Source organism: Momordica charantia (assembly GCF_013281855.1).
Source record: "Momordica charantia cultivar OHB3-1 chromosome 6 unlocalized genomic scaffold, Mcharantia_2.0 BLBB01000006.1, whole genome shotgun sequence".
NCBI lineage: Eukaryota > Viridiplantae > Streptophyta > Magnoliopsida > Cucurbitales > Cucurbitaceae > Momordica > Momordica charantia.
In genome coordinates this window covers 5101420-5125145 of record NW_028275164.1, presented here as the reverse complement: position 1 = coordinate 5125145, position 23726 = coordinate 5101420, and the positions used below count along the sequence as shown (strand labels likewise).

General features: G+C 36.2%; 4 protein-coding genes across 10 annotated transcripts; 1 reads left to right on the top strand and 3 right to left on the bottom strand.

The window, feature by feature from the left end:
- The first annotated feature begins 2027 nt into the window (after positions 1-2027).
- Positions 2028-6380, top strand: LOC111014480 (alpha/beta-Hydrolases superfamily protein). Of its 2 annotated transcripts, none has more exons than XM_022289229.2 (10): positions 2028-2211; positions 2795-2884; positions 3086-3200; positions 4468-4504; positions 4700-4769; positions 4893-4997; positions 5220-5370; positions 5463-5545; positions 5867-5960; positions 6059-6380. In XM_022289229.2, exons 2-10 carry the CDS (start codon positions 2854-2856, stop codon positions 6129-6131), a joined length of 759 nt encoding a protein of 252 aa, XP_022144921.1. In that variant the 5' UTR covers positions 2028-2211; positions 2795-2853; the 3' UTR covers positions 6132-6380. The 2 variants fall into 2 exon arrangements, with proteins under 2 accessions (XP_022144921.1, XP_022144920.1); XM_022289228.2 differs by having other exon boundaries at positions 2029-2211; positions 2792-2884.
- Positions 6381-6723: 343 nt separating this feature from the next.
- Positions 6724-9376, bottom strand: LOC111014481 (deSI-like protein At4g17486). 2 transcript variants are annotated; one of them, XM_088126090.1, is made up of 5 exons: positions 8953-9376; positions 7998-8078; positions 7791-7856; positions 7223-7303; positions 6724-7073 (listed from the first exon to the last, which is right to left on the bottom strand). In XM_088126090.1, the coding sequence occupies exons 1-5, from the start codon at positions 9083-9085 to the stop codon at positions 6928-6930; spliced, it is 507 nt and encodes a 168-aa protein (XP_087982216.1). In that variant the 5' UTR covers positions 9086-9376; the 3' UTR covers positions 6724-6927. The 2 variants fall into 2 exon arrangements, with proteins under 2 accessions (XP_087982216.1, XP_022144922.1); XM_022289230.2 differs by having other exon boundaries at positions 7791-8078; positions 8953-9374.
- A 3430-nt stretch (positions 9377-12806) lies between these two features.
- LOC111014506 (MAP kinase kinase kinase, putative (DUF1644)) lies at positions 12807-15550 on the bottom strand. 4 transcript variants are annotated; one of them, XM_022289274.2, is made up of 2 exons: positions 15389-15550; positions 12807-14230 (listed from the first exon to the last, which is right to left on the bottom strand). In XM_022289274.2, the coding sequence occupies exon 2, from the start codon at positions 14190-14192 to the stop codon at positions 13170-13172; it is 1023 nt and encodes a 340-aa protein (XP_022144966.1). In that variant the 5' UTR covers positions 14193-14230; positions 15389-15550; the 3' UTR covers positions 12807-13169. The 4 variants fall into 4 exon arrangements, with proteins under 4 accessions (XP_022144966.1, XP_022144964.1, XP_022144965.1 ...); XM_022289272.2 differs by having other exon boundaries at positions 12807-14240; positions 15389-15549; XM_022289273.2 differs by lacking the exon at positions 15389-15550 and adding an exon at positions 15125-15382 and having other exon boundaries at positions 12807-14240.
- A 1725-nt stretch (positions 15551-17275) lies between these two features.
- On the bottom strand, positions 17276-23451 carry LOC111014405 (uncharacterized). 2 transcript variants are annotated; one of them, XM_022289120.2, is made up of 8 exons: positions 20349-23441; positions 20108-20206; positions 19871-20023; positions 19168-19331; positions 18253-18400; positions 17973-18101; positions 17786-17873; positions 17276-17685 (listed from the first exon to the last, which is right to left on the bottom strand). In XM_022289120.2, the coding sequence occupies exons 1-8, from the start codon at positions 22545-22547 to the stop codon at positions 17519-17521; spliced, it is 3147 nt and encodes a 1048-aa protein (XP_022144812.1). In that variant the 5' UTR covers positions 22548-23441; the 3' UTR covers positions 17276-17518. The 2 variants fall into 2 exon arrangements, with proteins under 2 accessions (XP_022144812.1, XP_022144813.1); XM_022289121.2 differs by lacking the exons at positions 17276-17685; positions 17786-17873 and having other exon boundaries at positions 18238-18400; positions 20349-23451.
- Positions 23452-23726: the final 275 nt, after the last annotated feature.

Below are 23726 nucleotides of genomic sequence, written 5' to 3'. Positions count from 1 at the left end.
AAAGATTGATTGGATCTCATATTTAATTGTTGAAGTAAAAAAAAAGGGATAAAAATACATTTTTACTCATTGAAGCCAGGACTTAGTTTCTTTGGTCATTGGATTTTCAAAACCATCATTTTTTATTATATTTGAATTTAGTTTTTATTTGATCTTTGAAGTTTAATTCAAAATAACATGTTTGGTCATGGAGTTTAAATTTAGTTTTTAATTAGTCATTGAAGTTTGAATTTAGTTTCTAATTGGTCCCTAAATTGACTTGACCGTTAGTTGACCTAACCGAATGATGATATGGTAGTTAACTTAACACACACCAACTAGACTTTACTGGTGCGTATTTTTTAAATGCTTTGACAAATTTTATTATTCTTTATTCTTTTTTACCTAAAGGAAATTTCATCTTCTCACTCCCTCATCGTCTCCTTTATTTCTACTTTTCTTCTTCCATTTTAAATCGACTCGATTTTCTATATGGATTAAACTAGGCACTTGTAGACCAACGTGAGCTCGATGCCACCTACATCCGTCTTGAACTCCTCCATGGTGCCCAACGTCGACAACATCAAGGCAACGATGTTGAAGTTATGCTTGTCGATTAAGGATTTGATAATGTTCAATTCGAATATGTGGGGGAAACGGTGGCATCGAGCTGGGTTAAAACGGTGGCATATTAATAAAATTTACCACCATAACTCATTTGAAAATATACATCAACAAAGTCTAGATAGCTTATGTTAACTAACGTGTATGATCAAGTTAGAAAGATTTATTAAAAATTAAATTCAAAGTTGATATACCAAACATCTCACCCCCAAAACTTGGAACACTAAATAAATATTAAATTCAAACATGGGAAATCAAAAGCAATAGTTAGACAAGAAAGATATTTTACGTAAAGAAAATGGCATGGGGACAAAATTATGTATATAAATTTTCAAATTTATCTCTATTCCCAATTTCCGATCATACGTGTGCCACTTTGAATCGGCTTCATTTCAAACGCGCCGAAAGTGGTCCTTACTCCCACTCATTCGCATTTCATAATTACCCCTTTTCTTAAGGAAAATAATAATAAATTATGCATTTTCATCGCGTCAATTCATAACGACTAAAAGAGGGAAAAAGAAAAGAAAACAACGAAAAGTATTTATTTGATTTATTTATTCTTTTTGCAACGGGAAAACAACAAGTACACGGATTTTCATTGTCCACGAATTCGTTTACAAATTTTGAACCTATGTTTTAGGTTGCTTTTAGATTGGGTTTTATTTTATTGATTTAGAAATGACAGCATTCCATGTAAATCCTTTTTTTTTAATGTATTAATTAGTAAAGCATTTACAAAATATCAACTAGCTACTATATTACAATTTATGAACTTAACTCGTCGTGAATTCGAATCTTTATTCTAACCATTATGGTACTAAAAGAATGAATAAAAATAATATTCAACTGACAATTAATATAATTCAAGATATGTTAGATAATCAATTATATTGAGTTCTCTAGTTTATTTTTCAATATTATTATTTGAATGGTGCATGAAATGCGTAGGTACCAAATCTGATTTCAAGAACATATGAGATACAAAAATTTGGTAGTGACATTTTTAAGTATTAAATAGGCAATAAGGTGAAAGAATTGTGCCACAATCAGTAACATTTCAATAGTATTATTAAAAGGAAAGATATTCCTAAACCCATTAATTCTATCTTTTAAATTAAAAACACGATCTTAATTGCCAATCTGACATAGTTTATTGGTTAAAACATTTTACTCTCTCTTTGTATTTTAAACATATACATACATCTAAGCTTAGACAATTAGAAGAAAATTATAATATCTTAATCAATGGGCGTAGATTCAAATATATGATTTTAGTGGGAAAAAAATTGAGAAAAGATCAAGTGGGGTGGATATTGGGCACGTGGCGGAGATTGACATACCGTTTGGAGAAAAGTCAACTGAAGGAGAACGGTTAGCACGTAGGCGAACGAGGCTCTAACAATAATAGAAACAGAGAGAAGAAATAGGGATAAAAACAAGAGGCGCGGACCGAGCGGGGCGGAGACACACAAGAATTCGGCACGCCCGCTCGCTCGCTCGCTCCCTCTCTATCTGTATCCCTTCTCTGTTCAGAGAAACCAGGAGGAGAACACAGGAGCCGAGGACGAGCTACTTACACACCCGACAACGACCCTCTTCCTCCAGGTTCGTTCACTTTCTTCCCTCTAATCTTCAATACCTTCTGATTTCTGGGTCGCCTTCCACTTCTGATTCATTTTCTCATCTTTTCAAGTGGAATTCGTTATGACCCATTTCTTTTTTTGATCTTTTTCCACTTGGGTGTTTCGAATTCGCGACGATGGGGAGTCGCTCTTGAATCTTGGGTGGTATTCTGTTGCTTGCTAGTTTCTTGTTCGGCTGTTGGGCTTTGGTTGTACGGAAAGAGAGAGGCATTGTTTCTGGAAATTGTTGTCATCTCTTGGGGTTGGTTTGGAATGTATGTGTTTTTTGAGCGATTTCTTTGATTGGGGACGATAATCCCTATGGTTACGTTTCGGTTTCATCCTCTCATTCTTGATTCTTTCTTCTTTAGAGCGTTGAGAGGGGACTGGGTCCTGGAAATTTTTTGTCTAAAGGGTGAAATGAGTTATAAATCCTCGCGAACAGGACGTTTCTTGGATTGTTTTTGACGAGCTTTCGTCCCCGGATGATTTTTATTCAGCAAGTTTCTTGAAAGACTTCAATGCCTCTCGTAGTTGATTTATTTCCCCTTTTTTACCCGCAGCAGGATCGATTATCAGTCAATCTCTTCAGGTGGTGGTTTACTTGGCCGGTTTTATTGCGAATATGAGTTTTGCAGGCCCTTCCGTTGGTTCTGGTCAGTGTACTTGACTCTCTGCATATCTCCTTCACTATCCTAATAGGCGTCCCTAAACATTACTGTTCTATTCAAGGAACTTCCGTTTTGCGACTATGTATTTTATATCTGTGGGAGCAACCGAGCTCGATGTTGCCCTCTCTTTAAGATATATTAGTTTGTGGAAGCTTGATCGTTCTTGCTTGATTGTATCTCTTTCAGCTGGTAAAGCTGCCAAAAAGGCAATTGAGTTTGGTAAAACCTACGTTGTGAGGCCCAAGGGAAAACACCTAGCGACGGTTGTCTGGCTTCATGGTCTTGGTGATAATGGCTCAAGGTAGTCTTCTTTCTTTCTGTTCTTTTCTTTTCTATTTTTTTTTTGAAGGAAGACTGAATGTTTGAATTTTTCCCTTTCTGCATCGGTTGTAAGAGAAATGAGAAGACACTGATTATTTATTTGCCCACAGCCCTTCTGCATTTGCCAGTTCCACTTACCTTCTCAGTTTGTTTACTCTTTATCGAGCTTCCCCTCAGTCGTGTTCCTAATTTCTCTTATGATATTATTTTGTGGTTTTCTGGGTGATGGTAATGATAAAGTTTTTTGGTATAATGCAAGAATAGCTCTTATTTTGTGTATTTTGACTAAAAAAAATGAAGACTTTCAGATCTGCATAAGGGGGTGTGGGTAGTTTCTTGACCTTATTCCTTTTGTTCGGTCTAGTTAGAGCTCTTTGGGCAAAAATGTTTCCTTTTATCATTAATGCTAACTGGAGGCCCCTTCTTGTAACCTATTTTGGCTGTGGGTTGGGTCATGTTGTACCCCCCCATCTAACCTGCTATAATTCTCTGTTCCTTCCTGCTACAAAAGAATTGAATTGCTATTTTCTTTGGTGATTATAGTTATTGGTATATGATGAATGGTGCAGTAGTTAGGAAATAGGGATTTTTAGAAATTTCCACATAGTGTTTCTCATTTGGATGTTGTGCAACATGCTCTCTCATGGTTGGAGGCCCAGGGGAGATAGGGGGGACAGGTCATGAATTTCCTTAATATAGTTGGCTATATATCATAGGTTAAATCCACGCATTAATGGAAATCAACTTTCATTGTTTCACATTGTGTTGTAAACAATATGAGGTTTTATCTATTGGGACTTTTTCTTGTCGCAACTCCATGCAGATTTTTTGTTCACCTATAGGGGTTGATGAATTGTGTTATGAAGTTGTTTTCTTTTATTGGAAGTATCAGCATTATCGAAGTGGCTTTATAATCTGACCTTAAACTGTCTGTCACACTTTTAATTTAAGGCTGTATTTTAACTATACCTTGATAGCTGGATTACCATGTCCTGTTCAAACAATAAAAAGTTATTTTATCCCCTCCCCTCGTATTGGTATGATTACGAGAGTGCTAAGGATACTTCTGGTTGATTTTCAATTGAAACTCTAACTGACACACTTCAAGATTATCCTTAGGATGGGCATTCTAAGAATATTAAGTGAAACATTAAATACGCTGAATCTATTTTCCTGTAATGCCTTGCCATTTTATTCAGTATTCAATACAGTCTCATGTTTATAAATGTTTTGATTTTGTCTGACAGCTGGTCGCAGCTCTTGGAGACACTTCCCTTACCAAATGTAAGAATATGAAGCTTATCAAAATATTTAGAGCAATTATAAAGCTATTCAAATTTTATTTTATTCAGTCCCCCTTTTTCTGTCGCTTTTTTTTTTTTTTAATCAAATGGGTAAAAAGTAGATTGAAAAATTCATTGTTGGAAGAGGAAATCGTTTCTTTTAGTGTTTTGTATAAACTTGGAGTTACTGATGCAGATTAAATGGATATGTCCGACTGCACCTACTCAACCAATAGCTTTATTTGGTGGCTTTCCTTCCACTGCATGTAAGCTTTCCTTCCTCCAATTGGAGCAAAAGCTTCAATGAAAGAGGCAAATCTCACTTGGTTAAACATATTATATCACAGTGTGAAACAAAAGTTATAGTGAGATGTTTTTATTGAAACCAGGGTTTGATGTGGGAAATCTTTCGGAAGATGGTCCAGATGATTTAGAGGGTTTGGATGCTTCAGCTGCACATGTTTCCTATTTGTTGTCGACCGAGCCAGCTGACAGTATGTCTCTCTTGCAATTTTGATGTGATTAGATCCCTTTAATACTAATTATGTACCTTTTCCATTGATTTTGTACTTGGCATGCAACATGTTCTTCAACTAGTTTTGTTTCACATTGCTCTGTTTTTGGATGCTATGCATCTCACCCCGATGATTAAAAGATTTAAATCTCTATTTAGGATTGTTGGCATAATTTTGTTTGCAATCTTTTATTTTTTACAGTTAAGCTTGGCGTAGGGGGCTTCAGTATGGGAGCAGCTACTGCACTTTATTCAGCGACCTGCCATGCAGTGGGAAAATACGGGAACGGAAATCCTTACCCAGCCAATTTGAGTGCAGTTGTTGGGCTAAGTGGCTGGCTTCCTTGTTCAAAGTTGGCTTCTTAATTTTTGTCATCTGGACAGCCTCTGATCCTTTTACAATCAGTATGAAGCTTCATTTAACGAGTTATCATGGTGATTCCAGGACTTTGAAAAGCAAGATGGAAGGGAAGAATGAAAGTACTAGCGGAGCGGGATCCTTGCCTATTCTGCTATGTCATGGAAAAGGTATTTATAAATTTGTATTTGTTATGCAGAAGATGGTGACTATTTTTGTTACAGAATCCCCTGTTCTGTGCTTGGGCCAAATATTACAATACAAATTTGAGCTCGTTGTGTTGTTCATATGGTTAATATGTTAAGAAGGGATACAATTTTATCTTGATGTCTGTACATAAAAAGATGGCTGTTATTGTCAATGAAATAGAGTTTGAGAAAATAGTTTTTTCATTGTTAATCTTCATGAACTTCCCAACTCCACGTTATTATAAGCAACCTAGGCTTCAAATTTGGATTCTGACAATGGTTTGGTGTGTAACTCGTTTGCAGTTGATGATGTGGTTCTCTACAATTTTGGAGAGAAATCTTCCGAGGCGCTACGTACGTGCGGATTTCAGGACGTTACATTTAAATCCTACAGCGGGTATGCAATGAGAAGTTTTCGACTCGTGCGAGTTCATCCCTTCTAAATCGCGAAATTTAAGTACATTTTTTTTAAATCGACTTGTGTTTCGGTTGCAGACTTGGCCACTACACAGTTCCTGAAGAGATGGATGAGGTCCGGGCTTGGCTGATTTCTAAGTTGGGGCTATAGAGGGATGGGAGGCTCTTCAAAATGCACTATTTTTAGTCATGCTGTTTAGACAAATTCTTTGACCTACAGTTTATTGGGAACCAATTTGGTGTGATAATTGTATTCCCTTTTTAGACCTCTTGTATTTGTTGTGGTTTTTGCACCAACATTGAATCCTTTTTTGGTGAACTGCAGAGAGATACACTTGATACTTAATCATACACTTGATTGTTACTCTTCACAATATCATTCCCTGCATATTTTTCTTCACGCTGTCATTTTGATATTCCCTTTGGACAGATTTTTCTGAAAATTGTGTGCCCTAATTATTGTGAGATGGACCATGTTTTCATTAAATTGCAGTTTTTTATATATAAAACAAAATATTACATGACCAAGATTCCTATGACTCATAAAGAAAGACGTTGGATGTCTGACTGAGTTAGACTCGTATTGGTAATCTATATTATATTGACGTTGTGATAAGGGCATATTTACAAAGGTACATTACTACACTGTTTAATGTAGTCATATGATATAATATGGAAACTCAATATTGTAGAATAAATTGAGGCAATATAATAAAAAATCAACGGTTCTAAGGATATGGAAATAACATTCAAATTGATCTCTATATTTCTTGTGGGTCAATTAAGCCCAGAAGTGTAACCATAGCTAATTAGCAAGAACAACATTCTATTTCCAAACGCTTGATATAACAGAAGCAAAACAGTTTCAACTTTTGAAATGGAGACAAGATTATAGAGCATATGGGATGAAGTTTGTAAGCAATAAAAGAGACTGACTGCCTGCTCTTTCAGTTGTGGGATTCTTTGATAAAAGCAACATCGGCAGTCCCGGTCGATGGTGACAGTGGCAGCAACCGCTTATCTTCCTCGTTGTCGATTTCTGCTGTCACTTGCCGAGCTTCGAGTGACAGAGACTCGGCGGTACATTCTTCCTCTGGAGGAAACAAACCCCAAAACATCTTGGTAATGCTAATAACAGCATACTTCTTTGGATTCAAGTTTTAACTACATACGTATTTGATCAGACCACAGATTCGAAATCAATTAAAGAAGGCGAAAACATTCGAATAAAAGACCACATACCTGAGAGTTCGTGGTATTCGGGCAATTGTTTGACGGTAGTTACTTGAAGACTTTCAGGTAGCAAACAACTGCACAAAGAACCTAAAGTTTTCACCAGAAGAGGAAGTTAGCAGAATTCACTTTTATGCGTTTCAGTAAAGAACAAAAACAGACATTATTAATTCTTTTATTTCTCCTCATATTAAAGACGAGAATGCATCCAATGGAGAATAAAACCATCATCAATGGAGTTTCAACTCACAAATATAAGATGTAGTCAAGAAAAGAGAAGCACAGCATATCTGTCAATTTATTCAACCAGAATCCTAGACATCTACTTTAAAGCAAAAGGTAATTAAGTTTCAATTAGAGATGAATGTATAAAGAAGTGGCTATCTTAGAGAGGGACCTGTATCCCTTAACAGGCCTCCAACTGAAGGTCTTTCTCTACATTTCAATGGCATCAATGTAATGGATGGCGATATACGAAGATGGCAAAAGGAATTCGGTTAAAAGATGAATAAAAAAGAGGTGAACAATGGGGTACTGGACAAAAATCAAAGAGAACTTAATTTGAGAAAACTATTACCCATCCGTGCAAGCCGATTAACCCATCCAGGTATTCTTTTCCCAGTCAATCTCCAACAGACATCATCTGAAAAATGATTACAATTCTTGGAAATAAGATGATATGTATCTCCGTGATATTCAGAAGCAACACTCTCAATAAACGTCCTGAATTCAGAGGGAGGCATATCAACATGACCCAACGAGACAGAACATCGGTATATAAAACCTGGACAGCTCCTTGGTTCTACTTCAAAAACTCCACTTGCAGGGAAGTCGTGAGCTCCAAACCCATACTCTTTACCATGGACTGTGTGCAATATGAAGACATTTGAACGAATTCATACATTAGGTTCACAATAGCAAGATAACATTGGAATTCTAAACTCATAATCTAGAATTTTGATGCAAAAAGATGCCAATCCAGGCTCACCCTCCAACATAAATTACACTCTAATATCAGTTGGCAGCCTTTCTTTTCATACGAAAAAAGCTTCAATCTTACATACCAATGAAACTACCTGACAATGACCTGATCAGACCACAATCTCTCCCCTTTCTCTTTACGACACACATTCACACAGAAATCAAGTGATATTGTTTCTCCCACAAACACATTCACTCAAATTTTCAAAGGCTGACCAGAAAGGAAGAACAAGATCTAGCACAGGCAGAATATTAAACAACGGCTTGTGCTTAGCCTGAAAACAAGCCCAGATTATAAAACTTGAATTTGTTGACTCTGAAGATTCAGACATGTCAATGGCAACTACACGAATAGATTTTGCTAAACCTCATTGAACGCAAATCAAGCTATCTTTATACGAATGTTCCACAAATCCACAACCAGCTCGAGATCAACCAATCCAGATCTTGGAAGATCTTCAGAGAGCTAATTTCAATCCTATACGGTCATCAACAGAAAGGTGCCTAAGTCCCATCTTATCTTATTTCCATACTATAGATTGGATTCAGTTCCATTCTAAACCAAATACTCAAGAAAATTCCAAAAGAAAATAAATGGTTTCGACAATCTCTCTTCAGAGACATTTTAACAAACATATAGGGTGCACAAAATACCAAATAAAATCAGCCTCCCCATTCGAAGGCGGAGATGGGGAGAAACCAAAAGGGAGGATAACAAAAAAGGAAAATGGCAGGGAACAGGCACATATAGAAATCACCTTCAAGACCCGAATGGAAAATCCCAAAACCAAACCAATAAGAATAATTGTTGGCGGGGGTGAGATCATAAACGTTCAACACCACCTGGTCTCCACTTTCGCCGGTCGTTTTCGAGGTGCTCTCTGCTCCCATCTTCTCGCAAGAATATGTTCCCCTGAATGTTCCTAAATGAATCTGAATTTGAAAATCTCTAGAAAACAAAGCTTTTTACTTTTACTTTTCCTTTTACTTTTCCTTTCCTTCTCTGTCCATCGGAGAAAAAACATGAATCGGAGAAAAGAGGTTGATCTCCGGCGAGAAGGGAAAAAGAAAAAGTTTACGAATTTCGAGAATAAACGACAAGGTGGGCTCCTAAACGTTCGATTCCTGCCCACCCAAATATGGCTACCATCGTTGAAAGAACTCAAAATACTGTCTTTTAAACAAAATGTTTCATTCTGGTAAAAGGAAATATAAATTCTTCAGGGAAAAAAAAAAATATATATATATATATATATATATAATAAGGAAATATAAAAAGAATAAATAAAAAACAGAAATTCTCGACCATTTCACTACCAATAATACATAAATGTCTCAAAATTTACAATTTTAAAGTTGAAAGTATTATGAAGGAATACTTTTTTTTTTTACTTACCAAAACATCATTCTTCTACCACATTTATTGTGATATATTAATTTATATTTTCTTAATAATTTAATATTTTATTTAAGGTTAGTATATTTATTAATTCTTAAAATTGTAATTTGCAATTTTTTATTAATTAAGGATCGCAACTAATTTATTATTCTCCTATTTTATTAACCATATTATTTTCTTTTCCAAAAACAAGAAAAGAAATATATTCTTTCAAGAATTTATTTTGGATTTTAATTTATACTATCTTAAAAATTTAATTTTTATTTAAAGTAAATATAATTATTAATAGTTCAAATTTCTAAATTTGAATCTTTATTGTGTTGTTTTAAATTTATTATTTTTTAATAGATTAATAATTTAGGCAAATATTAACATTCACCCCTCTCTATAACAACGGTGCCTTCCAAGGTGTGAAGTGAGAGAGAAAAGTGGGAGAGAAGGGGTTTAATAATTGGGGTATTGAATAAGACGACCTTTTCATTTTTCATTTTTTTTCCATATTGAATATTGAAAAGTAATAAGAATTAGAGGTGTTAAGTTTTTTATCATCCTGCGTCGAGCTATTTTTCCGCAGGACCTCCCCTACAGTATCGTCACCGCAGTAGAGTTTAACCACCAAGTTCGGGATGGATTGGTGTGGTTTCTCTACGCCTAGGACACCAGAATATCGAACCATGAACGAAGAAAGACATGAGAGAAAAGCATATTGGCTAGCGATTGTGAGGAATGAATTTTCTTTTCTTTTCTTTTTTTCAAAAAATGAATCCATATTAATTAAAAAGTCCATAATTGTATATCATCACATAAATTTCTTTATTAACATATTTTATTTTCATCTCTTTTGTCGGGAAACATCATTTGTTTTATTTTATATTTTATACTACTTTTTGGCAAAAATTATTATTCTTCCTTTGATTTTTTAGCAAAAAATTCGGATGTATTTATAATTTTTTCCCGACATTGTAAACAACTATCATTGATGTTATTTTTCAGTTGAAATTTATTGGTTTTATATCTCATATATTTGATATATATCTGTATATGTTCCCTCGTGATAAAATAATTTGTACTGATCATGATGCACATGGTATAATTTGTATATACATTTGGAGATGCATATAGTCTAATTTGTAAATGCCTTGGAGATTAAAATGATGCACATGATATAATTTGTATATACCTTTCAGATCAGTATGCGATATATGGTATAACTTGTTTTTCCACGTGGTACAATAGTAATACATCCAAGAGTGATCAATATATTACATATACAATAAATATATATTATAATATTTCGCAACATTGCTTATAAATCATAACTGAATTTTTGATATATACCCAAGATACATGATAATAACTAGATCCACCGCCACGAATGTACTGAAAATTCGTTGACCTGCCCTTGTCCACCAACCAAGTATACCCTCAATCCAGTGCCGATGGTGGAGTGACATGTGGATTTAAAGCCTTTGAACTTATAATTTGAAGCCTTTGATGAGGTTCAACCTTTGATCGGTGGAGGGATCATCCTCCCAGTGCTGGTTTAGGTTCCGATCTGAGTACAACTCCATAATACTCTCTTTGTTTCTTTAGCTGTGTTTAAATTGATGCCTATCAAAAAGTTGTTCATGTTGTACTTGTTAAAATTTTTAACAAGTACAATCTAATTGTATGGAGCTTCATTTTTTATGCTATATATGATAAAAGAGATTTGTTTTCCAAAATTAAGTTTATTGCTAAATTTTGGTTGGAACAATATCTGACTTACAATTAACCCAAAATTAAAGATGACGAAGCAATATATACATAGTAAAAATGCTAGATATATCATGATGATGGTGCTTAAAATACCATTGGATACTTTATGGCTATTTTTCTGAATTTTTGGTGGGTAGGACCATGCATCTTAAAATTGAGAAGCTCCTAACCATTAATATATAATGGAGAGAAGACAACTCCAAAATAATTGTAACTTTGATTTAGGCGAATTATTAAAGTTGTTAGATGTATACGACATAATTTGCTCAACATGAATAAGCATGTGACATTCTTTGATTGATGTCAAGATTGTTGCATTCTCCAATTGCATTAGTAAAGCACGGTCAACATAAATATTGTTCAACGATAATTAACATCTACCCATTCTTTTGAAGGCTGAAGTTCAAACCTCCATATCCCCAATTTGTCGTACTCAAAAGGGAAAAAAAGACACCGGCTTTTTTTGAAGTGCAAAGGAAAACAAAATCTTAAAAAAGATGAATTGGGCTCACAGATTAAATTTGCATAATTTGAGCTTCAGAACTTGAGTTTGTTATTACAAATTTGGTAGTTTCACCAAGCTACATACTTGTGAAACATGCTTTGTATACTATGTACCATAACCTCTACAAATCATAAAGCTACAAATAAAACATGCGTTATATAAATTAAGGTTTTCATAATCTTAACATAGATTATATAAACGATCTTCCCAATTTCAAGTCCCATATACCCACCAAGAATATACTTAAATTTCTAGTTTTGTGATGGACAAACCTAACTCGTAAGCTAAACATCACCTGAAAGAGCCCAATTATAAACCTATCACAAACACTAGATCATGAGAAGCAAGCACCAAGAAAAACTCTCTAAGTACTTCTTGATCGATCCTTTTCCCCCATTCATTTTCATGGTTTAAATGCACAATATCAGTATCGAATTTTGTAATATCAAAATTCAACTACAACTTTGAACTCATCCCTAAATCTCCAATATTTACCTTGGTTGACTTCTCAATACCAAAATTGGATTAAAATATACATTCTTAAATCTTAAATACATCTTAGTATTAGCCAAAATCAATGGTCACTTGTATATCATTATCCAACATGAAAACATGTTTGGAAGTGATTTTTGAAAATCACGTAAAAAATGACAAAAGTAATTTTTGCACCAAACATGCCATCAGATCAATTAAGAGGGATTTAGCTAATAGATTGCATTTATATAGGCTCCTATATAACTTAGAGTTGTAATAAGAACTAAGGTTGAATATTTGAGATTACTTATTCGATAAATTTCAACCAATCTCATGCTTAAATAAAATGGTCTTCTAGCAGTTAGGAGTAATGATGGAACCTCTTTTCGTGTTTGTTTCTTCGAGGCTGGATATCCAATCCATTAGGCTGTCATGGAAGATGGATGGTCCAAGAGCCTTCGACTGAATTTACCAACTTCCTGAGAAAGCAAAGTAATTTTATTGAAACTTGAATATATAGAGAGAAACTAAGTTGACACTGCAGCAACATATGTAGAGAGTACGAGGGCTGCCAAAGGAAGACATTAAATGACTCGAAGTCCAGTAAATTACAAGATTCGAACCAGAATTGATCCAGAATCAATGGAACACATGATAAAGGCAGCAAGGAACAGCCTCCATCTTTCTTTCCGTTTTAAAGACCAAAAGGGCAACAGAAGCAGTAACCACCATATAGGAAATTGCTACCTGCTGCTACACACAGATTGAGCAAAACCTGTTTACCCAATCATCCTGAGAGGATGAGAATCAAAATCAAACCACATATATTCAGAGTATCATCAAGGTGCATTATCTGGTGTTGTCTGTCGCTGTATGCGCTCCTGATGCCTCAAGGGACCTGATCCATCATCTGAAGAGTCATTATCTTCATCTCTGGAAGATGATCCTATTTCCCCATCATAACTCTCCCCCCAAAGTCTGGTTGTTCTCCTCCTAAAACTTGGTTGGCCTCTAGCTCTAGAGACATTAGACCAACTGCTACTCCTCCGACTGGATTCAGGTCGAAAAACTCGAATAAGGAAAAAAACTGTGAGCCAACCACCATCATCAATGGGCAAAATACTATCATCAACCCTATCCTCTCCAAATGATGATTGTAGTGTGCTAAGAAGGTCGCCTAGGTCCCTCTGTCGCTCAAGTCGTCTCCAATTATGCTGCCGTTCTGGATCTACTTCTGATGGACGCACAAGAGGATGCTCCTTCCTTGCGTGCTTCCTAAGATCTGTATAGGGTCCACTGAAGTTACATGTCTCGCAGGAACAACTTCTTGATTTTGCATTCATGAACTGACGGGCATGCTCGTCAACAATCCACTTTTTTATCTTCCCTCGGCACAAAGGGCATACCAGCTTAGGCTGCGTCTGATTCTCACAAGATGAAGGGTGCACATTTAGTTGAATCCCCTCACTTTGCCCATCTGGCGTATCATCAACCATGGATTCAGATTCCAATGTCGGGGAAGAGTTTGCTGCTGGGAGCTCCATGTCTTCCTGCACTGGCATTATTGTTGAAGTTTCTGAAAACAACTTGCAGAATTGATCTAGGCAATTTGAGTGGCGACGGCTAGTATCACACATGTAAGGACGGCATCCCTTTTCATGGGATGAACATATAAGTAGAACTGCATTGTGAGGATGTTCCATGCAGACGGGGCATCTGACTTCTTCCCACTCTCTCACATTATCCTCACTTCCCACGGGCAGTTTAGGTGAAGATCGTCTAGCATGACTGGAGCTGCAGTTGAATGGAGATGCTCTATACCTATCATGAGATGCAGAACGATCTCTTCTCTCCTTTGGCATGATGAATCTTCTAGATTGGAAGAAAGAGCTTTGAAGTGCTGAGCAATCCTAACCATAAAATAGCAGAAAATAACTGTAAGAGATCAAAGCTAACATCAGATATACACCCTACTTGCATAAAACTAAATAAGATGTAGTCTATACATTTGCGCCCATGTTCTCCCCTTCGGTAATCATGATTAAAAACCCGATGCAAGAAATTTGCCTGAGGGCATAAAAAAGATAAAAGAGGAGCCTCCCATTGAAATTAAATGACTGCCTAATTGCTTCTTAAGATAAACCCGGGAGATCGAAGAGTGAATGAAACAAATTAAATTATTTGAAAGAAAAAAAAAGGGCATTCAAAAAGCAGATCACATAAGCACAAGTCTCGAAAGGAACAGCTCCAAGCTATCAATTCTTGATATTGTAGCAGACATGGCTATTTACTGTAAGATGAGAAACTATTTTATTAAAAACAGGGGGAAAAGATGGAACACCATTTATAAAGCCGGTTCAAAATATTGAAATGTGCTCAAAACAATTGTACATATAAAGACTACATAAAAAATAAGTCATTTCCTCAATATCGGCCAATTAAATAATACAAAATATCATTTTACAACATGAACTGATCATGGTTGCAGGCATGCAGCAACTGCAACATTTGCAGTAGTAGGCGAAAGTGTGCTGATGAATGTATGGTTAACATTGCTATCTAGTTTTATATGGCAGCTGTGATACAAAAATTGGTGACAAAAAATCAATCCTATAAGCAAACCATATGCCCATATCTTTCATCATAATCACCCTTGTTCTCAGCCATTACAACAAGGAGAATACATAGTTAAAAGTAATATTTTGAACAGAGCGTTTCCTCATTTCCAGAACGAAGAAGTTCATATAAACTCAAAAAAAAAAAAAAAAAAGAAATTCAAAAACACCAAACCAACCCTTCACACAATCCAATCTCCAGCCCAAGGCAAAACACCAGCTCAACATGGATGCAATTTCATAACCACAAGTTCCGCAGAGCTCGTCTCAAGTCCACTTAAACCGTCAACCCCCCCAAAACCACAAATTCAAAGGGGGAAAAGGATCATTGGGGGAAAAAGCGAAGGGAAACGAATTGATTACGGAAAGATCCATTCAGAGCTTCAAAAATCAAGAATCGGGGAGGAAAGTCTCGAGTCTCGAGAGGTAGGGCAGAGAATTACCAAAGAGAAAACGGAAAACAGAAATAGGAATAGGAATCCTCAAAAGTTGTCAGTGAGGAGATAATAATCTCATGGATTCGGAAACTAGAAGCGATCGATTGCTCAGACGATCGAAGCTCGATCTAGGGCAGCTTCAGCACCAGCGAGCAAGAAAGGAAAAACGCGACTGAAATTCAAAGGGCTATATATAAACAAATGGGTGCTTACATGGAGCCCACGTGGATGAACGGACTTCGCCTAATGAACAGTTTTTATTTTATTTTTATTTCTTTAGAAACAAAAATACTTTTTTCCACTAAAAAGAATAAATAAAGATTCACCGGCGATTTTTGAGCGAGTATTTAAAGTCGGCGTCCAAATGTAGGGTTCCAGAATGCGGCGTTTCATCGAACGCGCTGACGTGGTGGTTGTTAGGGACGCGCGCCCAGCCCAGTAAGAGTGCTACTCTGACTCTGCTACTACCAAAAAATTACCCTACTCTTCGTGTTGATCGCCGTTAAAAAATTTAACGGCTATTTGATTTTTTCTAAAAGAGAAGTTTTTTTTTTTACTTGCCAAAATAGTTGTTGAAGTATTATTTCCAGAGATTGTTGTTTTTGGATCTTAATTGTTAACTATGGAGTAAAACACCCCACCACATGATTAAAGTCGAGCCCACATACATCAGGTATGCTCATCCATGTGAGCACCACCATTCGAGATCGAGGGATCCTAATCAAACATCTTGGGTTCACAAGACGATCGACAACCCACCTTGGTTCAACGAAACAATGGGATCGTGAGGCTTGTAAATCACACCCCTCTAGATATCTTATCGGAACTCCATTTGAGAACAAACATGCAACGTAATCCTAATTCAGCTGGACCACTTTTCAATCTGAAATGTTGAGTTAGTCACCCCCTTCAAACTATCTAAAATGTTGAGTTAGTCACCCCTCAAAATTGACATCAACAAGGTCGCTTATTTTAGAATCACACAACAATACTGCCTTGGACCGACTTGTCGATTCACCTTAGTGTTCCCAAATATTAACAACTATATTATATTTTTTTAGTTTAATTGGTAAGATAATTTCTCATATTGTTTAATTTTATTTTTTTAAGTTCAACAAATATAGATGTGGAGATCCAAATATTTAACTTTAGAAAAGATAATAACTACTTAAAAAATTAAGTTAGATTCAAATTAACTCACGATATATGAATTTGATTGAAATGATCAAATTTGTTCAATGTGTCAATAATTCAAGATTTAACTTAATATAACAGTAGTATATGTTTAATATTACCAAACTCATATAGTCGTTATATATCAACTTCAAAGCCAATACTTTATGCTAAAACTTAACCAAAAAGAAAAGGGAAAATTAAAGAAGAAATTGAATATTGTCTTATTTCAAAAATGAAGAAATTTTGAATATTCTCCATTCATCTAAAATCAATCGACATTTTTCAAAACCAACATTGTTTTCTTTCACCATATACCACAATTATTAGGATGAAAAAAAAAAAAATCCACACACAATTCCGGTAAGTAGGTATGAATGCATAAAAAAGCTTGAAGAAAATATAATAAATAGTTGTGAAATTTTTATAGCTAGACAGTTAAAATATTATTCAAGTTCACATCTTTAAAATAGTATAAATACTAGACGACAAGAATGATTAGTGCTTAGCTCATCCTATTCAAGAGTCCCAACACGTGATCTACTATCAATTTGGGATAAAATGTATACACTAATCGTTTGACAATTAAGAGAAATAAATTAAAAAAACTGTTCGGGACATAAAATAGTTTCAAGAAACACTTCGATTTCAGAATGACCATTCTTGACCACATGAAAAATTTCAAGGACAGCCATGGTTTCTCTAGCCTACAAGCCTCAGTAAAAAAATTACGAAAGCTTCCTGTTCATACAGAAAGAAGATTTCTGTTTTCGACTGTTCTATATATACCTTTACTATATCAAAGATGGGGAATGCACCTGAAAGTGGACTGAAAAAAACTGTGCCACTTCTTGGCATTGCCCTGTTTATTTGGTGCTCTCTTACAATATTCACAACTGAATAAGCCTTCAACTGCAACTGGTAACTTAACCTCGTTTCTTTCGCAAGATGAGGAGGAGCATGTCACTTGATGTTCATGGCTTCTGACATTAAACGTAGCTCCTTTGCAACCTCTGAGAAGGGTGGTCTGGAATCTGGATCAGTGGACCAGCATTTCTGCATTAGTGATCTCCACGAAGGATCGCACCAGCTCGGAATTTCGGGTCTTAAGTCTCCTTGGATTAAGTCGGCTGAACATACAAGGGCAATGAGAAAACGGACCAGCAGAAGCGATTAAATGTTTCATTCAGGTTGTTTACTTTTGTAGTGTGTTAGGATGAGGAGTTCTACCTAAAATTTCCTCTGAACGCAAGTTTGAATAAGGTTCCTCTCCAGTCAAGAGCTCCCACATGACAATTCCAAATGAGTACACATCCACCTACATAAAAGAATCAGAAAAGAATTACATTTGAAAACTTTAGAAAGTAAATGGCATCAAATATCAAGACAAATTGTGATAAATGGACATCATTTTTACCTTTTCTGTTACGAGGTGGTTGTTATTACTACTATTCAACAGCTCTGGAGCCATCCAAGGAATGGTGCCTCTTACACTACCAGACACTAGAGTTCTCTGCTTAATTTTTGATAAGCCCAGATCACCAATCTAACAAGGTTTATAAAATTCAGAGTTCAATAAATCCAAATCAACATCTTATTTGAATTTATAAAATTTAGTGAAAGGATCATGAATCAACCAAGAGAACTACCTATGGATGGATCAAACCACTAAAATATCTTACCGTTTGTTACAATACCTTACAAATTGGCCGTTGAGGATCCCTCATATTCACAAGTAAGTTATGAGACTTTAAATCAAAGTGAACAATGTTCTTCTCATGTAGATACTCCATGCCAAAGGCTGCATCCATTGCTATGATGAGCCTCTTCCGACGATCAATAGTTCTACAAATGTTAAATACAGGTTTGGATTAATGTTTCACGTAACACTGCATTACAAGGAGGTACGAGTAAAGTTTCTCTGCCTAACTTCTAATTGAAAATTTTGTCACTTCAAGTTGGATCAATTATTTGGACAAAAAAAAAAAAAAAGACTATTCCGCATCCATTCACTTAGGTAGTATTCGTGATTTAACATTTTGGGTGTGACTTGTGAGGGAATCTATCTGAACTTGGAGTGAAATGATGATTTTAGCATTGGGAAGAAATGCTTGATTTTCCAATACCAGCATGGTATGAAACTTAGCTACAACTGGAATTGCTAAGAATCAGTATATTTTACAGTTATCAATGTAAGCTATCACTGAGACAATTTTTCATATGAATGGTAATTATTGGTAGCATCATGATATTTGTTTTTAGTGAAAAAGTAGACCCAAAAATATCATTTTTCTATCTTACCTTGACTTTCTACAGGACTTACCACCATTCAAGTAAAGAAGTCCAAGTGCAAAATTCAATTTTTTAAGCAATATAGCATCTAAATTCTATTAAGAAGCCTTTCAAAAACTTAGCTTACAAGAGTTCTGATGTAGGAACTATGTGTAAATATACATTAAGGAGTCTAAGATGTTTGTCAAAGTTGGAACATGCAAAGCATCCCCCCTGGTAAAAGGAAACTATGCTGCTTAACAATTTCCTCTTCTGCTCAATGGCCTAGTTAAAAAAAAATATATATACATGTATATATATCAAATTTCCAAGCAATTTACCTATCTTTTCGCTGCAAAACTTGTTTTAGGGAGCCATTCACCATATACTCGGTAACTGTAGCCAAATTTGTTGCAGGACCGTCTGAAACAATTCCATAAAGTGCCACTATATTTGGGTGGTGAAGCTGACCTAGAATGTACGCTTCCTTCCAAAAATCTGCAATCTGAACAGAAACAATGAATAGAAGTATTAAGTCAGCCAAGCAAGAGTGTATGTTTTATCTCTTTATTTCTGCCATGTAAAATCTCCGTGCTAAGGGCTTTTTTAACATCAAAGTCATTTACCAATATAATCCCATCAACATCTTCCTTCGTATTTCAATAAAAATAAAAATAATAACACCAGGATGGATACTACGTGCCGGATCTTACTTCAATGCTAACCTAGAGATTGCATGACAACATGATAAATATCGCCCAAAAAATGTGAGCCAAGAGGATGGGTCAAAGGTTGCCCTATCGTTTAATATCTACAAAAGTGAACTTCCAAGAAGATGCAAGTGTCAGTACTAAAAACAACTTAGAGATTAGGCTTGAGCAACATATACCTTGAGAGAATACCACTTATACGAGAAAGCAAATACTTTCTGAGCAAAAAGAGTAACTAAGTAGAACATTGGAACCAACTGATAAAAGATAACTCTAATCATATCGGCAGTAAAACAGAAAATATGCAAGCTTAATGGCTGAGATATAAAGCTACCAATCGCTGCTCCTCCAACAAACTATCATTGAGGCAACTGTGCTTAATCTTCTTGATGGCAACATCAGAACCCTTCCATTTTCCATAGAAAACAGCTCCATATGTACCAGAGCCAATTTCTTTTATGTATTCCAGGTCAGAACTATATATAGTCTGCAAAGGATGGGGGGGGGGGGGTCATTTCTATTATAATGTGCAGTTAAAAAATACATGAAACATTTTTGCGTTCAAATATACCTGTAGCTCTCGAGTAACTAGATGGGTGCAAAATGCTATGAGATCTGAAGAAATCCCAGCAATGACCTTAGAACATTTCTTGCTTTCTCTAGCCTCCGCCTAATATCAAACTCAAAGGTCAGTCAAGAGTATGAATAGTTAAACTTGCATACTAACACAAAGAAGACCTTATTTACCTTTCTCATTCGGATTGTTGTCTTATAAATTTGTGCAATAATAGGAAGAGTGTTCAGATCATTACCTTTTTAACAAAGTATAGAGTAGACTTGGGATCTTGTGTAGTCTCCAATTTAATTTTTTGTAGTTCTACATTCTGCATCAATCTCATTGAGGTATATGCACTCAATCTGTCACCTTGTGGGTCACATGCTTTTTCTTCATCCATGAGAAGTCTACAATTTGGTTGAAGTTTTTGCAAGGGTTCAGAAAGAACTGCAGAAGCACAAGATGAGAATTCAGGAGGTGGTTCAATCTTCGAATTGTTACAGGAGCCAGCAGATGCTTCCTCGTCTGGAAGCTTACTATTGCTGACGAATCCTGCTTTGTTGCCCCAACAATGAATAACTCCGTTCGTTTGTGGGTTTACTGAGAAATGCTCCATCTGTAGCTCGCAGTGGCTAGGCTCCCCATATTTATCAAACTTGTGAAAGTTTCCACTTAAACATGGAACTTCACGACCATGACTCTTGGCCTCATTCAATAAATCTCCTTGATTCTCCATTGCTTTCAAGCATGGTAATGGAGGCAGAACAGAAACATAAGACTCAAAACTTTGTTGACCTACATCCACACATTTGTCATAATAAGGTAAACAAAATTCATTAGGATTTAAATTTTTATTTTGAGAATCTCCGGGGCTGACAGGTTTTCTAAATTCCATATGACCAGTCTGCACATTAAACAAGGTTTTGTCTTCGTTTAACTTTAAACTAGGATCCAATATTCTCACGGTTACTTGAGATGATTGCTCCAGACAACTGGTCTCCTGCCCCCATGTGTTAGGATCGTTTGATTTTATAGATAGTCCCTGGTTTGACATGTCAGAAACTGGCTGGAGCCCATAATTACATTTCGCAATCGAAACATTCTCATTCATTGCAGGAGCTTTATGGTTCTCCATCTGCGTCTTGTTGTTGTGGCCGTTTGGATAAATTTTCTGATGTTTGGCATCATTTACACGATGGTCATGGCTGCCACTTCGCCCATCAAACAATGTTCTGTTACTACTAGAAGAAGATTTCGTATTACAAACATCTATTGCCAAACCAGCAGTCTTTGCTGAGTCATAATTGGGTGTCCATGGCACGCTGTTCTCCCCTTTCAAACCTTTTACAGATGCCTGTGCATTGCTCCTCAAGTCCTGTTTCACATCAAATCCAGGATGTGGAGAAATTTTACCAGAGTTCTTAAGTTGTCTAGAAATCCCCATGTTGGGGCTTGTTCCGGCACACGGAGCCACACTTTTAGGCTGCATCGACAAGCAGTGAGTATAATTTTTCGTTCCCACTCGTAAATTCCCATCCCTCGGATTCAATGGATGGGCGCGACTAGCCGGAGTCTTAGCCCAATTACTATAGGTTTCACCTCCCCCCAATTGAACTTTCCCCAAATTGTTATATGAACCGCCATGAAATCGATTGTTATAACTCTGGTTCCCAACATTCTCCCTGATTGGAACATGGGCTCCGGGACTCATATCGATTAGCGGATGAACGTAATTCGGTCTTCCTCCAGGTCTTGTATCGGTTTCGGTGCGATTGCAAGCACTACTTACAAGAGCCGATTGTTTTATCCGCGATTGGCGCTTGAACGCTAATTTTCCAGGTAAATCATTGTCAAATCGCGCTTCAGCAGTCTTAACAGTCGTCGGTAAATTCACAGCCACCTCCAGAAACCCAAACGAAGAGATTGGTGAGCGTTGGTTCGGCAATCCATTACCACCATATACAGTCTCATGCAATCTAGCCGCAGAGGAACCATCACGTTCCCCACGAGGAGCGAATGCAGCATTCTGCCTTCTAAACTCGCAGTTCATACTACTTTTGGTACAAACAAAAACACGGAGCCTCGCGCGATCGTCGTACCGCACGAACTTATCGTATTCGTCGATCATGCATCGGAAGTCGTCTTCGGAGTCGATCAGGACCAGAGGTCTTTCATCAGAATCGGAACGGGAGGACTCCGAATCGTGGTATTGATACCGGAGGGAAAAGGAGGATGCATTAGGGCAGAGATCCGAAACCTTGGACCGAAGCTTAGAGAAGCCGGCGTTGCGATCCAGGGAAACGATACGCGTCTCGCCGCCGACGTAGCGGACGTTGCCGGTGGGCGGATGAAGGCGGAATGCGCCATTGAAGCTGATCAGAAGTTTGAGCTTCTTGGATTGGTTAGCGGCGGAGGTGGAGGGCCTTCTGCGACGGGAAAGCGGAGGTTCTTTCATGGCAGTGAGAGAGAGATCTGATGATGAGAGATGGCAGTTTCAGAATCCGCTTTTATAGTTCTTCATCCACTGTGGAGTCCACTTCAAATTTTGCCATTCTTATATCTCGCATTCCAATTTTTCTGGGAGAGTTTTCATAAATATCCCTTTATATTGTCTTCTTGTCAAAACTATCCCTTAAATATGACTATTGTTAAAAGTGACCCTATATTATCAAAATCAACAGCAACATATAACTCAGCGTAAATGTAATCTAATCCTTTCAAAGTTGGAAAGTATTTTCAATATAACAATTTGAATTTTTTATGTGTGGTGATGTGATTTCTCATCAATCACGTATTGCTATTTGATAGTTCAATAACAATTAATCAACATAATAAATCAATAGAGGAAAAAACAACATTTCGGACCTCTCTAAAGATCAAATTGAACTATCCATGATGAGTCGCATATCTTATTACTAGTCGATTATCTAGGCTATCGAAGAGCCGTTGAAGCACTAACGGAGATCTTGTCAAAAGCTCACCACTCTAAATAGAATGTTTGTCTCATTTTTAGGTACGCGAAACTATACTCTCTCGAGCATATATTGGATGGACACTAACTTGAGTGTCATAGCTCTTACTCCATTTTGCAGATCCCTTGCTTCTCAGCTCGTCTGATAGTCAACTCATCCGTCCAAACTTTGCGACCATGATCATTTTTCAGATCAAAGATGTGTGTGTGTTTTTTTTAATAATTGTTGTATTGTTTTCATGTTCATATAGATGGTCAAATTCCATACCCATCGACTTTTTTAAATTATACTAAATTTTTGTTATTAAATATTCATCAATTTTATTATTATGTAGCTAACCTAAACTTTAATTAGTACCTGTTTTTACTAAGAGATTCTGAGTTCGAATCCTCTCATCTCACTTAATTGTTGATAAATTAATAGGGTAGAAAACAAAGATAAAGATTTTAAGTTTACCTACAAAATTTTCTAATTCAAAAATTGAAAATGAAAAATCAAACCTGAAATTTAAAGTTTTTTTTTTTAAATCTACACAAAAGTTTTCTTTTTTAAATCATATGGAGCAGGTTTCAAAATTTACTAAAATGCATCAAAGAATTAATTATTTTTAAATAGAATTTAAAATGTTTAATTTAGAATCTCTAAACTAATGAAAGGAATAT